The sequence below is a fragment of the Solea senegalensis genome, linkage group LG21, assembly GCF_019176455.1.
Source record: "Solea senegalensis isolate Sse05_10M linkage group LG21, IFAPA_SoseM_1, whole genome shotgun sequence".
Taxonomy (NCBI): Eukaryota; Metazoa; Chordata; class Actinopteri; order Pleuronectiformes; family Soleidae; genus Solea; species Solea senegalensis.
This window is the reverse complement of record NC_058040.1, coordinates 16,141,814-16,158,339: the sequence shown is the minus strand read 5'-3', so window position 1 is coordinate 16,158,339 and position 16,526 is coordinate 16,141,814. Positions and strand designations below refer to the sequence as shown.

The window sequence follows — 16,526 nt, the reverse complement described above, 5'->3', positions numbered from 1 at the left end:
ATATGTTAGCAGTTCACACGCCTACTGGACAACTTGTGTAGCAAAAGAGGAATAATGGTAATAATAATAAAATTAAGATAATGTAATGCTTAATACTAAATATATTCACTTTAGAATAGCCAAAGTAATAGATATTTCAGGTGATAATATTACAAATGTATGAAGTAACTGGGAAAAATTGCATCGTCACCGTTAGATTTATTTTGAAATTAACAAATCGGAAATGCGTCAGTGACTGTGGCAAAGCTTGACGCAAGTGTGAAGCCATCCCGGTGGTGGTTAAAGGAATCCGTCTGACACTCATGAGCGGCCACAGCGTCACTCTGTGAAGGGAAACACTCGTGGGTCCGGCGGCTGTCAGTGGGAGAATCCAGGCTCTGTTTGACCGGGGGAAGAAGGACGTTTATCGGCTTCGGAAACAGGAAGCTAGCATGATGGCAGTGCTGGGCAGCGCCGGTCGCTTTATCCAATGTGAGTGTGACAGTTAGCTCCTGGAAGTTGAGCAGTTAAACCCTTCTAAGTTTTCACCGCTGTAGCTCAGGAGTGAATTAACAGTGCCACCGTGTTTCCGTGGAGAAGTTTGAGCGCAGTTCGTTAAAAGAGCGCGGCGTTTTCAAGCAGCGAACTCAAAAGCACGCCGCTGACATTGGCGTCAACATTTCGTAAAGCAGTGTTAAGCTAGCAAATATCCTTATGCTGTTTCCCGTGCAGGATTTTCACAATAAAGAGAAATTGATTGACTAATAACGACTAATTCATCATATTATGTTCTATTACATTATCGGCTTCTTTTATGAACCACCTACATCTTAGGTTTGCTGCCATTAGGAGCCGTTTATGTGGGTTGAATCGTCTTCAAGACGCTGAAACGTGTAATTTGAAATGCTTTTATTTTGCAGCCTAACCTGCAGCGTTTCCGTTTGTGTCCAGGCGCGAACGCGCGGCGTCTTGACGCAGCCATACATTAACCGCGGGTTATTGATAAACGTTTTACTTGCATAATGGACTTAAAGCCGCGCTGCTTTTAGTAACGAGCTGGGGGATCCGTTAATGCGACGCGTTTGACTTGTCGAGGCTTTTAACGGGAAGTCACAGAGAGATTAACATTGTCACAGTTACACAATTCCAGCGCATTCAACTTGCATAATCTCAACAGGCCCCTAGTGGCGTCAGGTGGCACTGCAGCTTGGGTTATGAAAGTGGAACTGTACTTTTACTGTACATGGAAATAAAACAAGTAAAAGTACAGTTGGCTCGATGAAAATAACATTACCAGTTATGTCAATATACACATTTCCTTCTTGTGTACAAAATAAAAAGGGGGCATATTTATACACATATCCCAAAGAACATTTGTGAAGGTTTATTGGCATGAGCTGCATCTTATTATGATTGTGTTCCTGTTTTAAATACTTCAAATAAAAGATTGTACAGTATGTATGTACTTGAGGCAGCCAAGAGCCTTGTCAAACAGCGGTGGCCAAACCAGAAACAAACCAGTTATAGCCTGTTTATCCTTTATTTTTAGTCAGTGTCACGTTAAAGGCGACTGTGCTGTAAAGCCAGTCACCCATTTTGGACAGTTTGTGTCTCTTTGTAAAGCACTCACTCTCCTGCACCAAAGTCCATAGAGAAAATCAGCAATTTAAGCTCTGCTGCTGCTGCCCCATGTGGTCAGTTTGTGCCACTGAGGTAAATCTGAACTGAGAATTTCAAAAGCAGAAATTGCAAACGGACACACGTGAACTTACTGATGGAGGCAGCAGTGGATCGACACCTCCTCTGTGCTTGTTTTTTTTTATTTTTTTTTATTAAATGGGCTTTGGTGCAGGAGAGGTCGCACTCCTAAATAAAGGTTGTGTTTTCTTGTCTGTCAGTCGTCAGGAGCAGCGTCAGCCTGAGTGTGAGGAGACGCTCCACCGCTGCTGCGTTAGCCCAGACTGCAACGCCAGAGACACAGGAGAACAGGTGACACACACACACACACACACACACACACACACCTGACACAACATGACAACTGTCAGTCACCTGTGTGTGACAGTTGTCAGGGTAACACCAGCCGCTGAAATCTACAGCTTGGATTGGTCGTTTGCTTTTTTTGTTCTTCTTCTATAACATAACACTACATTTTACACAAGTGTTATTTAATATGATTTGACATGCAGTGCTTAACACATTCATGAGACCGCCTGTCATTATTTTAGAAGACTTTCAAAGCCTTCATTCATCTTTTTATACCCAAATTTGAGCCGTCTCACTGGTCTTCTTCTCTGTGGAGTCAGAAATGAATCAAGCATAACATTCAACCACTAAAACTAATGTTTCTCTTGAGGAATGCAAGTAAATAAGTATAATCTGACATCTTAATCAAGGAATAATAATGAGCTAACCATAACAGAAACATGGATTATTACCAATGCTGTGGGTGGATATAGTCTAATGCATGTGTTAAGCTCTGTATATAATAACATATGTAAAATACTGTAGCTCACAGATTAGAAAAACGTATAGAGTGATCAGACGACAGTAAAACAAGCCATAGAACAGACAACATAAATAATCATGCCATGAAGAATGTTATTATATTGTGATGTATGTTATAACGGTTAAATTTCATCAATGGGAGGTGAAAAAAAAAAAGAAAATCAGCCAACATTTATCGCCGCTATCGGCTGCAGAGATGTAGCTAAAGTTTTCGGTCGATGTCTAAAGTGACAATGTCTCTGTTGTCTCCGTTGTGTCTGTCGTGTCTGTCATGTCTGTCATCACCATTGTGTCTGTCTGTCACTGTGTTTGCAGGAAACCAAAGACTGGAATCCTGATGTTGAACATGGGAGGACCAGAGAAACTGGAAGACGTCCATGACTTCCTGCTGCGACTCTTCATGGACACGGACCTGATGAAACTCCCCGTTCAAAAGTACACACACACACACACACACACAAAAGAGACATTCCTTATGGACAGAGCTGCTCACCAAAAGCACACACGGAAAAGTGTATTTCAAAAACAAAAACATAGAACACAAAGAGCTATAAATGCCTCATGTCCTTGTCTTGATGTCCTCGATGACACTTTTACAGGCATCTCTTTTACTATTATTGTGGTCAATGGGGAGTATTTGTTTGTTGCCACGAGTGGCCACTTTAAAAAATGTTTTGTTGCAAACCAGAGGGGGCGGAGCTTTATTCAGATCTCACTAACTTCCGTGTAGGATTCCAAGATGGCTGCCACTTGCATCAACAGTAAAAACCAATGTTGTACTTAAGTACAAAATTCACGTATTTGTACTTTACCTTACTTATTTATATTTATAGCGACTTTCTAACTTTCTTTGTTACTCGTTACTACCAAATAAAATCAGAAGAAGAAGAGCTGGTATTATGGTCTGTATTTATATAGAGTCTTGATGAACTGCTTCACACTACAGTTTTCACCCATTCACATCATTCATGCACTGCAACATGGGTGTTAAGTGTCTTTGCTCAAGGACGATCAGAGCCAGGAACCCACAACCTCCCAGTTGAAAGACAACTCGCCCTACCACTGAGCCACCATTGCTCAATCCTCACTTTTTTTAAATACTTTACTAAGAATTAAGTAAATTTTATGTCAGAAAAGGACATTTAAGTAAATGTCATAAACTTTAAGACTTTTACTTAAGTAATATGAATAAAAAGTGACTTCAGCTGCCCTCGTTCCTCGCGTCCAGCGAACATGAACGTTCCTAACCCCGCCGCCGTCTCCTCTGGTCCGCAGTAAACTCGGTCCGTTCATCGCCAAGCGCCGCACGCCCAAGATCCAGGAGCAGTACAGTAAGATCGGAGGAGGCTCGCCCATCAAACACTGGACGTCCATGCAGGGAGAGGGCATGGTGAAGCTGCTGGACGACATGTGTCCCGACACAGGTGAGCGCTCACGGCAGACATCTCAGAGTCCGAATAAATATGCAGAGAGAAAAAAAATCACTTTATTGGCCTTGTTTAGCTGACTCCGCTTCTGTAGGTGGCGCTGTAGAACGCTGGACCCAACTAACCAGTCCGACTGAGTGTATACATGCAGCAGTAATCACACTATGAATCATATATTCTAGGTATGTTAGTCTGACTAAGACTGGTCCGATTTTAGTCGGACTAATGTCTTTGCATGACGTTAAGAAAACCAAATGATTGTCTTAATCTGACTAAAACCAGACTTTTAACATGTACATAAGAGCACTGATTGTTTTCTGATGGAATAGTTAACAAATGCACACACACACACGTATTAAGCCCCGCCTTCCTCTTCTTCTAGTTTCTATAGACTTTTGTGGTTTGTTATTGTTTGAAATTCTAAGGTGAGGCTTCAGTTTTCAGCAGACTGTGTGTACTGTGTGTACTGTGTGTGTACTGTGTGTACTGTGTGTGTGTGTTTGTGTGTGTGTGTGTGTGTGTGTAGATAGCAGCTCAGTGAAGGAGTGTCTCCTCACACGCCTGCGACACGCCCTCGCAGATAAGATCTTTAACGGCGAGAACAGCGGTTTGAAAAGTGACCACATCTCAAACCCGAGTCGGACTGTAAAAATAATCCCGTCAATAAACATGTTTATCGTCACTAATCCTCTGTGTGCACATCAGATTACAGCATTATTCACACTCTAACAGGATTATTGTTTTGTTATTCCATCTCATCAGCTCCTCACAAGTTCTACATCGGTTTCCGCTACGTTCACCCGCTGACGGAGGAGGCCATCGAGGAGATGGAGAAGGACGGCGTGGAGAGGGCGGTGGCCTTCACTCAGTACCCGCAGTACAGCTGCTCCACCACAGGTGACGCTGTAAAATCAAAAACCTTTACTGTCAAACCAACCACCAATACACGCAACAGCTGTTGTTTCACAGTAAAAGCATGCCGCTTTCCAATCCAGGCTTTTATTGTGAAATATTATAGCAGTTTAATATGTGCGTCTGTAGTTTTTTGTAGACTCTTCACCTGACGTGAGGTTTTATTTCTTTCATATTCAGTGTAAATATTTATTTGCACTACGTTTCAGAGCTTTACTTGTGGAAATAATCTGGAATAAGTAATCCCTCTGCTGTCGCCATGTGACGCAACACGCGTCCGATGCTAACGTGACTGTCTGTCTGTCTGTGTGACCAGGCAGCAGCCTGAACGCAATCTACCGTTACTATAGCAACAGAGACGACAGGCCCAAAATGCGCTGGAGCGTCATCGACCGTTGGCCCACACACCCACTGCTGGTGGAGGTTAGACTCACACACACACACACACACACACACACACACACACACACACACACACACACACACACTCAGAGGACCACAGGCTGAACATTATGTAGATAACAAACCCACGTGGATGAGACGTTGTCATAGCAACAAACAAGCTCAATGTGGCCATTGTTTGTGATCATATGACCAGTAAATAATTTTGTTTTTCTCCAATTTAACGGTCCAGTATGTAACATTTATGTGTAAATAACGACTAAATTAATCACTTGTGTTGTGTTTTTTAATTGAGTATAATCATTTTAAAATTAATAACTGCACTTTTCCGTAGCTTTTTGTACTGAATATTCATCAGACAGGGGTCTTGCTTTACGGAGGCGGCCATTTTGTGCTGCCGTGTCTCGACCGCAGTCCCAACAGCCATGTGTATATGTACACATGGCCATATTGTTTTTTCTGTCTGTCAAATTCTGTGGATCATTGGAATTTGGAGTGAAGTGATGAGATTTAAAGCTGCTCTTATATGTTAGTGAGCTGTCAATGAGTTGACCTCATGTCATGCTCAAGCATGTCTTGAATAAACCTGGTGTAACAGATGTTTGTTACAGCAGATATTTCTTTAAATGAAATAGTAGGACAAACACAGGATTTACCAGTAACATTAATGAAGGTTCCACTCCAGTATTAACCAAGATGTGTTATTGTTCAAGTGTAAGTGTGGCTCACGCTAAATACTTGACACCTGTAGAGGATGTTTTTTTTTTTAAATGACAAAAAACTGCATACATGTTTTCTGGATGTGTTCCTGGAAGTGAAATTGAAATAACTATCCTCTATTGTCGTGGCCTAAGACTTCTGCACAGTACTGTGTATGATGAATGAAACAAGGGAAAAAGGATATAAAAAAAGTGTGTGTGTGTGTGTGTGCTAGTGTTTTGCAGAACACGTGAGCAACGAGCTGCAGAAGTTTCCTGAAGAGAAGAGGGACGACGTTGTCATTCTGTTTTCAGCACACTCGCTCCCCCTGGCTGTGAGTATCATGAAGTGCACCTGTGGGTGAGTTCTGTGTCGCTCTGTAAACCGCGTACTCTCCCACGCCAAAGTCCATGGAGAAAAGTCAGCATGTTAAGATCTCGCAGACTCAGTAGCTGCTGGTCGACTGCTGCCTCGTGTTTTTTAGGGTAAATTCAAACGATGGATTTCAAACACTGAAGTCACAAAATAACACATTTGAACTTATGAGTGGAGGCGGCAGTGGATCGACTCCCCGTGTGCTGTGATGTACAACTGCTGATTTTCTCTATAGAGTCTGGTGTGAGAGAGAGAGTCACTTTACAGAGTGACACAAACTCTACTCTTCATGGATCAATCAACTCAATGTTTGTGCCTTACTTCCTGTTAACCGTGCACTTGTTCTTTAAGCCACTGACCTCTTGTGGTTCGACCTGCACAGGTCGTAAACAGAGGAGACCCGTATCCTCAGGAAGTGGGAGCCACAGTTCAAAGAGTCATGGAGCGACTGGGACACTGTAACCCTTATAGACTGGTGTGGCAGTCCAGGGTGAGCACACACACACACACACACACGCACGATTTCTGAGCTGAGTCGATAGCTCCCAGTGTTTGACTCACGTCGAGTTCCCGTTACCCAGGTCTGAGTCATCAAGGTTGAGTCCTCCAGTCGTCCATTTAAAGCTGACACACACACTTACAAGGAAAGAATGTATCTGGCAGCACATAAACGTGGGAACATGTCCGGAAACGTGTGTCTTTGTCACCTGTTTTCATTAAAAATAAAGCTGGTTGGATAGTTTTTGGGCACCACGATGCTGGAACTGAAGCTTTTACATGATACAGGCTTTTATTTTGACATGTAAGTGTTCTCTGGAGTGGAATGAGGGAAAGACGGTCAGAAAATTGAAGATTGGAATACTGCAGGTCTCAAATAATGTGTTTACTTACTCAGTATAAGGCGATATTTCTGCTGGATTGAAAGTGAACAGTGCACTCCCACAGCTCGAAACCAGTTCATTTCTGCAGAAGCGCTTCCTGCCAACATGGCGGCGTAAACACACGGAGTCATGTGATGACTGAAGGTTATTTACTGTGAGACTGGAGTTTGACAATTAAAGGCCAGAGTCTGTCGATGTTTCCAAACCCCACACTTAACGACCTCAAGGGCATTAATTAACACGTTTGTCTCACAAACAAACAACTTCAAGTCTGTGCTTGTAAGATTGCACCTTATTATTATCATTATTATTATTAGATAATACTTTGTTTTAATTGCTTTATAAAAGGAGCTATTTTTCTTGTAAACGCCTTTTATTCTGACGAGTATCAGACAGGAAGTGTTTGACGGTAGACGGCAGTTTTCACGTTTACCTTCAGTTAACTCAAGTTTTTGTGCTTAAAAACAGCCACTGAAGAAGATGTCACGTTGATATTTCAGTCAGCCACTAGATGGCGACACTTGTCTGTGTAATACCGGAGCGACAGCCACTCAAAGAACCTCACGCTCTCCTCAGTGGAGTTCACATACGCACACTTTTCAATACAAACACATGACGAAGGTGAATTTAATGTGTTTAAAGGTGTTTTTTAATAAGCTGACTGCTTTTATATATGAGTAGAATCATAATAGTCAGTTTATCCATCTATTATTTGACTGAAGCGTCACATTTATAATCGTACACTGATTCTTCTTCTTCTTATTATTATTATTATTATTATTTGTTATTTATGAAAATAGAATACCTCTTTCATTTTATTTAATATTTAGGTTATAGATTATTTGTATTATTATAAGATTATAAGTGATACAAGTGTACATTTCTTGCGTCATTTGTTTTTATAATATAGAAAATGGGTCAGATATAACGGTTCAAAAGAAACACAAATCAGCATTTACAGTGTATTGAAGCGCCGTATAGGTCGACGTCTGCCCTGACGTCTGAGCGCGTGTGCGTGAGTCTCGGGCGTCACATGAACAAACCGCTGACTGTTGTGTTCAGGTGGGGCCGATGCCGTGGCTCGGCCCTCAGACGGACGAGGTGATCAAAGGCCTGTGTGAACGAGGGAAGAAGAACATCCTGCTGGTGCCCATCGCCTTCACCTCTGACCACATAGAGACGCTGCACGAGCTGGACATCGAGTATGGACAAGTGCTGGGGGAGGAGGTGAGACGGAGACAGACAGACAGACAGAGAGAGACGTCACTGTCTCTGCTCTGCTGCGTCAACAGATCTAAGACTGTGTGAGGTGATCATGTTCCAAATCAGACATGGACGGATTGTAATTGCTTTCAATGTAGGTTATAATCAGAGACCTGGTATTAACATGTGGATAGTTCAGGTTTGTATGAAACAGACGGTGTCGACTCAAGGAAGACGTGATTTTAGCCTCTTAACAAAAGACTCCACTCAGCTAAAGTTTACAATAGTCTTAAGCCTTAGTTTTCAGCCTTTTCTCACCTTCAGACACAACCTTGTGATCCACACCAAAGTGCATGGGTAACATCAGTGTTTTTAGCTGCTGTGAAAGCAGGAACTGCAGCTTTGATTTGTGTCAATGAGGTAAATCTGATTTTCTGTATGGACTTTGGTGTGGGAGAGTGAGCGATTTTACAAGGTGACTCAAACGTCAGTTTCCTGTTGGAAAAAAGTGTCTTTTTAACAGTGAGATAAAGCAGTTAAACACATTGTGATGATGTGTCCCTTTAACACGAGGTCTGAGTGGAACCTTAGATCAATATAATGTTACTGATGTTTAGTTGACACGTAAAGATAAAGAGAGGGACACTGGGGGATTGTATTTGACACGTGGCACCAGTACAGTCTTTAGAAATGATGATGATGATGTTGAACTTCACGGTGTAAATCGTGTCTTCTGTCGTCCTCTGTGGTCAGTGCGGTGTGGAGAACATCAGGAGAGCCGAGTCGCTGAACGGGAATCCTCTGTTCATGAAGGTACAGTTTAGAAATGTTCTCCAGTTTCCTCCCACAGTGAGACTCCTTAAATTGACTGTAGGTGTGAGAGTGAATGTAAAGGAGGAAGAATGGAAGGAAGAGTGTAAAGAAGGATGGATGGAAGGAAGGACGGGAGAATGTAAAGGAGGGAAGAATGAAAGGAAGTAAGGATATAAAGAAGGAAGGATGGAAGGAAGACGATAATGAATGAAGGAGGGAAGAATGAAATGAAGGAATCCATTTGTTCTTCATCTTCTGGAGTTCACTTGCTTCTCAGAACCTTCCGTCCTCTCTCTCTCTTTCTTGTTTTCTTTCTTCCTCTCCTCTTTTACCTCCCTCCTGTGAGTGTGAGTGTGTGTTTGTGTGTGTGTGTTGGGTTTATTAAAGTGAGGGGGCAGATCAATGGGAACCTTTAAAGCTGACTACAGTAGAACTGAAGCGCCCGGCTGGCTCGCTGGTCAAACCTGACGCGCTCAGAGGCTTCTCACTGTGTGTGTCTGTGTGTGTGTGAGTGTGTGTCTGTGTGTGTGTATGAGTGTGTGAGTGTGTAAATCAATATCCAGAGGATGATTAGTTGGTAGTTACTGAAGGATGGTTTCCTCGCTGTGGTTTTAGTTTCTGGCTGAGCTGCATCAGTCTGCTGTCGTCTGCAAACGGCAGCCTCTGGAAAATAAAGAAAAACACCTTCATCATGAGTCTGCACACTCTGACCACAGGGCAGGCTTAATTCTTAATTTGAGATTACTGACTTATCAGTTTTTGTTGACTCACTTTCAGTCGTGAGGTCTTTTCAAAGCATGGACTCGTTATAAAAACAGACGCCGTCTCCATCTTCACTTCATCAGCCAGAGGTCGGTGACCTGAGGTCACATTAGTACTTTTCTGTGTGTTTACATCAGTAATGTTTGTTTTTGTGAAGCAGATTGTTGATTGTACTCAACAGGAAACGAGACGCGTGCCGTTTCAGCTGCTGGAAGACTTTTATTGTGAAAGGGCAGTGTTTCTCTTGTGCCTGTTGACCGTGCGTCTCCTCTGTCCCGTCCAGGCTCTGGCAGACCTGGTCCAGTCCCACCTGAAGTCCAACGAGCCGTGCTCCCGTCAGCTGACCCTGCGCTGCCCGCTCTGCACCAACCCCACCTGCGGGGAGACCAAGGCCTTCTTCGCCAAGCAGAAGCTCTCGTAGAATCACACACACACACACATATGTGCTGCTGTCGCCTCTTTGAACAGCAGGGGGCGACCTGAGAGGAAACGATTATGGCCTTTTTGACAAACTGAAGCGTCACTCACACAAACGACAGTTTGGTCTTATGTTTTTGTTCATTTCTCTTTAATGTAAAGAGAAACTTGACGAATGAAAAGCCGACGCTCTTCTCATATCATCGCGTCACAGCTACAGCAAAAAGCCTCACACTCGTTTCTTTGTTTGTTTGTTTCTTCATCCTCGCTAACATTCCCTACACTCAGCCCCTGCAAACCCCCGCTGGAGACCCCGTTACACTTCTCGCTGGTGCTACGTACATAAGCGTCAACGGAGCCGTTCACACGCACACAGGAAACCTGCTTTGTCGGCCGTTTCTCTTCCTCCTCGCCACCGGCCATTCAAGGCCGCGGCCCCGCCCATCCCGCTTAAAATCCCTGCAATGTGATTGGAGCAGTGCTCACACTGCTGCTGCCGCCGCCGCCTGATAGGTGAATTAAAGTGCGAGAAATCAGCCCAGCGACTGGGATTTCTGCAGTAAACCAGAGGGCAGCTGTAGTCCAGTGTCTGAGGTCGTGACCTCTCAGGGCGTCCAATCTCTGGATATTTACACAAATCATACACATGTTTATTTTTTATAATTTTTACTTGCTTTTTTTTTTGCGCTTTTCTGCTGAATTAACAACAAATGGCTTATATTTGAAAGGGAAAGTGTTTGCTTCTTTACGTTTGCACTTTCTATGACATGTTTATTTCTAAAGGGATATTGCGGGTTATTTTGAGGCGTGGTCGTACTCCCGGTCTCTGAGAACCAGCCTTGGGACAGGGGTTACAGCCACTTGATAAGTCACTGCACCAAAGTCCATAGAGAAAATCAGCGATTTTAACGTCAGGAGATGTTGATCCACTGCTGCCTCCATCAGTAAAGTTCCAATGTGTTATTATGGGAAATCTGTTTGATTTCCTTTGTTCTGTTGAACAAAAGTGACACAAACTGACCAAAACAGGGCGACAGCAGCTCCTGTGTCCACGTGACCTAAAGCTGCTGATTTTCTCTATGGACTTTGGTGTTGGAGAGAGAACTACTGAACATATTCTTAAGATAAGTAGATTATATTAAGTGAGTTTTGTTAAATGGCTATAACTGCTAAAACCTGAACTATCCCTTTAACTATCCACTAGACAGTTATGATTATTTATGTTCGTTTTATTGAGCTGAAGAAATTAGAACCATGTGTGAGTCATGGTGCAGTACTCAAAGTTTTAAGGCAAAATGTTTATAAAGATAGGTCAGTATTCTCCATAGTCACAAAATATGTCACATCACTGAAGGTGTGACAAAGAAAAAGAAAAATAGAAAAGAAAAGAAGAAGAAAAAAGGCTGTTAAGGGAAAAGTACAAAAAGCACTTAAGTAAAAAAAATAAGGCTGAAGTTTTCTTTCTGTAGCTCAGATGCGTCGGAGAAGAGAATCATGAGGATGAAATGAAAAACACTTTGTTTTATTTTATGACATCATCTTAGAAAAACAACATGAAAAAAGAAGAAAAAAAGAGGTCGCTAACTTGACTCCGCCTTCTGCCTCGCCCGCTCACTTCGGGAGGAAACTCCCCCCAATGTGTCAAAGTGAGATCTTCCACTTCATGGGTAGCAACTCGACCTCTGACCCCGTTTTTCTAACACCACACTCACATGTACGCAACGTGCTAACGCTGGGGGTGTGGCCTGATGGCTGGTGCTAGAGTTGAAGCGGTGTCCGTCAATGTAAGCAGTATAGACCAACTATGTGGTGAGGCAACACTCGCCACGCCCTGATTCATACGAGAAAACACTCGACTTGTTCTAAACATGTTAACAGTGTGGCTACTTCCTGTCAAAACGGGCTACTTCCTGTCAGAAAGCGGTGGGTAACAGGAAGTAGCTGCTCTTTCCCGCCGAGAATTAATCAGGGTTATCCGGGGTACGGAACTGGGGCGAGGCGACGTAGCCACGCATTCAGCAGCGTCTCATTTCGACGCGTCCGTCACACGCTGTACCTGTGAGTGCGCCCCCTGCTGTTAATGCTACGCCATGACGATGTGCCTTTTTTTACTCTGGCGAACTAGAAATTACTGGACTTGTGCTTTATGTTAATCCCGTATGTGCTTAACCAAAACACGCTTTTGGTAAAAAATAATCCAACATCTTTTCTTGGTAGAGTTTGTGATTTAAGATGTCGGTGATTTTCAAAAACGTGAGTGACACGAGTAAATGACCGTTGACCACTCTCCACTATGCTCACATTATCAGAGGTTACCAGGAAGCGTCGCTTCCTCCCGACGTACGTACAGTGACAATAATTTTGTCGTAATTTCATGACACTACACAGTGGGATATTTGCGTAATCTCAGCGCTGATAAACTCCTCCAGATAATCGTATTCCTTCTCAAGTGTCCGGAATGCGAACAGCGCAAATCTTATTCCGATGCCATTGATCTTCTTTTGTACGTAACGTCATTGTGTGAAGTTAAAAATTCTCTAGCACTCAAGCTGCTGTCCAAGTGACTTTTTAATCTCTGGATTATTTGTTGAGAAATTCATCAAAATATGGAAAAACTCTAAATTTCCTGTGTTCACTCCCTTTAATCGGATCTGACACTTCAAATGTAATTGGAAAAAGTCACATTTTGTGCAGATTTCAGGTTCCCTGCAGTAAAATTCAGAGGTCACATGGTTTAGATTTTCGGGGGTGTGATTGAGTAAGTGTGTGTGTGTGTGTGTCGCAGCTCCTACATATCTGGAGCCATTTGGATTTATTTATTTTTATTTCGCTTTTTTTGTTTTTTGGACATGTACACAAGCATCTGTCTCTTGTTATATAGTCTTTTTTGTAACAATGGAGGGATGAGATGAAACGCCTGATAACGAGTCTTCCTGCAATAATAAAAAGATAAGAATGAATAAATAAATAACAGCTGCTGGTTTTGTGGAGCTTCTTCATGTTTTACAGACGACGACCTACAGTGTGTTTACTTGGACTTGTACGTTTGTTGTGAAAGTGAAAATTTCTTTTAAGAAGAATTTAATGTCCTACGTTACCCACAATCCTTTGCTGCAATAGCCATGGCTCAGAGATTTTATTCCAAGTGATCAACCTGTAAAAACTCCTCACTCCTCGAGTTCATCACTCTAAATGGCTGCTCCAACATACTGTATGTAGTTAAACATGCTTTCATGTTTAGTTATACCAAGTGTCCTTCAAGTCAATTAACTAGATTAGCTCTCTAGTTAGCTTAGTTGACCGAGCTGTAACTAGCTTACATTATCGATTGTGAAGTTGTATGGAAACTAGCGTTAAATTCACACGCCGCCGTTCCGTGTTTTTAATGTATGACTGTCGAAGCAACTGGAACATGTTAGAAGCAGCCGATAGCAACTGTAAGCTAACTGGATTCTGCTTGTGACATCACACCACACACCAAGGCTAGGCTAAGTAGGGAGCTAATGTAGTAAATTAGCTAAACTAGAAACACAACAGAACACGAACACATTGTTTTTACATTCTTTCATCATTGTTACCACGTACATGACGTTCATTTAAAGTTAAAAAGTGTAATGTTTTTATGATCGTGAATCATTGAGCTGCAGATAAATGACGCTACGTCCTGAATCTAGAGCCATTGAAGTGCGTGCTCACTGCTAATCTTTAACTTTAAAAGTAGTGTGTTTTTGTGGATATGAACAGCACGATGGTTAAAATACTAACGTTTCCAGTTTTGAAGCTGTTAGCTTAGCATTTAGCTCAAAGTGCACCTGTGCTATATGTTCCCCACTTCTCCTCCATCTCTTTCACTTCTTTTCCTCACCCTCATTAGTTCCCTCACCCCTCTTTCTCTCTCTCTCTCTCCTCCCATTTTCCACACGTAGCTTTTCCAATCTTCTCTCCTCCGTCCTCACCCCTGTCTCCCCCCATTTTCCAATCTCTTCCTCATCATCCCTCCCCTCCCTCCCCTGCACACCTTTCCCATTCATTCCTATCTCTTTCTCTCCCCTCCTCCTCCCTCCATCTTTTTTTTTCTTTTCCCAGCAGTCCCCCGCGGTGTTGCAATCACCTCTGCTGCTGTTGATTAAGCCGAGAGAGATTGGCTGTCCGCGACCCAATAACCCCCGAGGGCGCCACGGTGGGTGCCTCCCCACTTTCCTCGCCCTCCCCCTCATCTGAGCCAGCTACAATTCCTCCTTTCAATTCACTCTCTTTTTTCCCCCTTCTGTCTTCCTCCCTGACCTTTTCATCTCTCCCCATTTTCCTCTCGTCTCCTTTTCTTTTCTTGTATCAAATCGTCTTTTTCCTGAGATATTCCAGCCTCCCTCCATGTTGTCTCCTTGCCACCTTTCCTCCTCTGTCCTCTTCTCCTCACCTTTCCCCCGTGGTATGTTTTTTCTTGTCTTCTCTTTCATGCCTTCAGTCTCTCTCGCTGACACTGGCGTGTAATGAAGTGTGTTGTAACAGTGGGACACAGACAGTAGGTCAGAGGACAGAGCTCGGTCATGGTCAAAAAGACTCAGAATCACTGCAGAGTCAAAATCTGATTCTCATAGCTTCATGTGTTCATATTAGTCATTATTCATTTAAAGGCGACATCGAATGCTTGTATCACACATATATGTTAGTTATGGAGGTCTACTTACATATATGAACTTGTTTTTATGGTTAAAAACCTCCTAATCGCTGCAAACAAGCCGATCAAAATATCTCCTCACTGACGCTCTAGTCAGCCGCGCTGTTTCAGACCAAAACCACACCCCCAGAATGTGGACTGTGTTGTGATTGGCCAGCCAACGAGAGCTTTCCCACTGTCCTGTGATTGGCCAGGTACCTGGAAGTGACGTAATAGATAGGCCAGCTCTCAGATACACAGCTCCCCCTCTGGCACGGTGGATGCTCTGCATCTCAGCAGCTACAACCAGAGTAGTTCTTCTTCTTCTTCTGCAGTTGAATGCATGCAACCGGATGTGCCCGGACTAGTGCCCGCACCAGGAGGCGCTACGGTGGTGAGAGGAAAACTTAATTATTTGCCTGCATTAACTTACTGCTTAGCTTAGCTCAGCTAGCTGTAACGCTATAGTTTCTCAGGTGTAGGAAGTTCCTGTTGTTTTTCTTGTTCATCGTACTCACACACACAGTAAGGTCATGTTTGTGTCTGTATGTATTAAATACTGCTTCATGTTTATTAATATATCAATAGACCACATTAGCTCGCTAGTTGACCCTAGCTGTAATGCTAATGTTAAACCAGTGTTTAGATGAGCAGCTGTAAGGTAGCTGCTGTCTGGTTTAGTTTAAAGGTTGTGGTTTAGATTTAGATTCAGACTATTCAGACTTCATGGCTTCATGCTTCTTTTCAGTCGTGAATGAATGAAATCATTTTTCACGTCTTCAGTTCACACAGTCATAGTTTCTCGTTTATTATAGTTATAGATTATGTAAAATTGAAAACATTTGTTAACTAAAATAAAACTAAAATACTCTCTCTCTCTCTATATATATATAGATAAAATAAATGTGTTTTTAAAAAACTAATTGAACATTTTCTACAGTAGCTCAGAAAGGACTTCTTTCTTCCGCTACATCATCCATCCATCTTTCCTTTCTTCCTTTACATCACCCTTCCTTCGTATCGTTATCCTCCCTCCCTTCCTTACTATGTCATCCTTCCTTCCTTCCTTCCGTACTTACTTCCTTAAGTCCCTTGATTCTTTCTCTCTCCCTCCTGTCTCTCTCTCTTTCCCCAAATTGTTCCTCTTTAAACCTAAAATCTTTTCTTTTGACTCTGAATCTGTTGTCCAAGTCGCTCTGAGGTGTAAGGTGTGTGTGTGTGTGTGTGTGTGTGTGTGTGAGACTGCAGGCTGCTCGTAATTGAAAAGCCAGGACGTGAGCGCCTGCAACCCCGGTGACCTCCTATTTAGAGAACGACCATTGATTTCTACACAGAAAGAGACTGAGTGAGGAGCGAAGTGAAAGAGAAATTGGGAGAAGATGGAGGAGGGAGACGAATGAAAGACAACGGGACGGAGAGGGGAGGAGACGCAGATATTAGGGGGGGAAAATTAGAGGTAAGCAAGGGAGGAGACAGGGAAGAATGAAAGGA

General features: G+C 42.9%; 1 protein-coding gene across 1 annotated transcript; it reads left to right on the top strand.

Annotated features, from left to right (window-relative positions):
• Positions 1-252: 252 nt before the first annotated feature.
• fech (ferrochelatase) lies at positions 253-13,354 on the top strand. Its single transcript, XM_044012590.1, has 11 exons — positions 253-471; positions 1,878-1,968; positions 2,803-2,922; positions 3,763-3,911; positions 4,677-4,811; positions 5,143-5,249; positions 6,163-6,261; positions 6,685-6,792; positions 8,246-8,410; positions 9,140-9,199; positions 10,245-13,354. The coding sequence occupies exons 1-11, from the start codon at positions 432-434 to the stop codon at positions 10,380-10,382; spliced, it is 1,212 nt and encodes a 403-aa protein (XP_043868525.1). The 5' UTR covers positions 253-431; the 3' UTR covers positions 10,383-13,354.
• Positions 13,355-16,526: the final 3,172 nt, after the last annotated feature.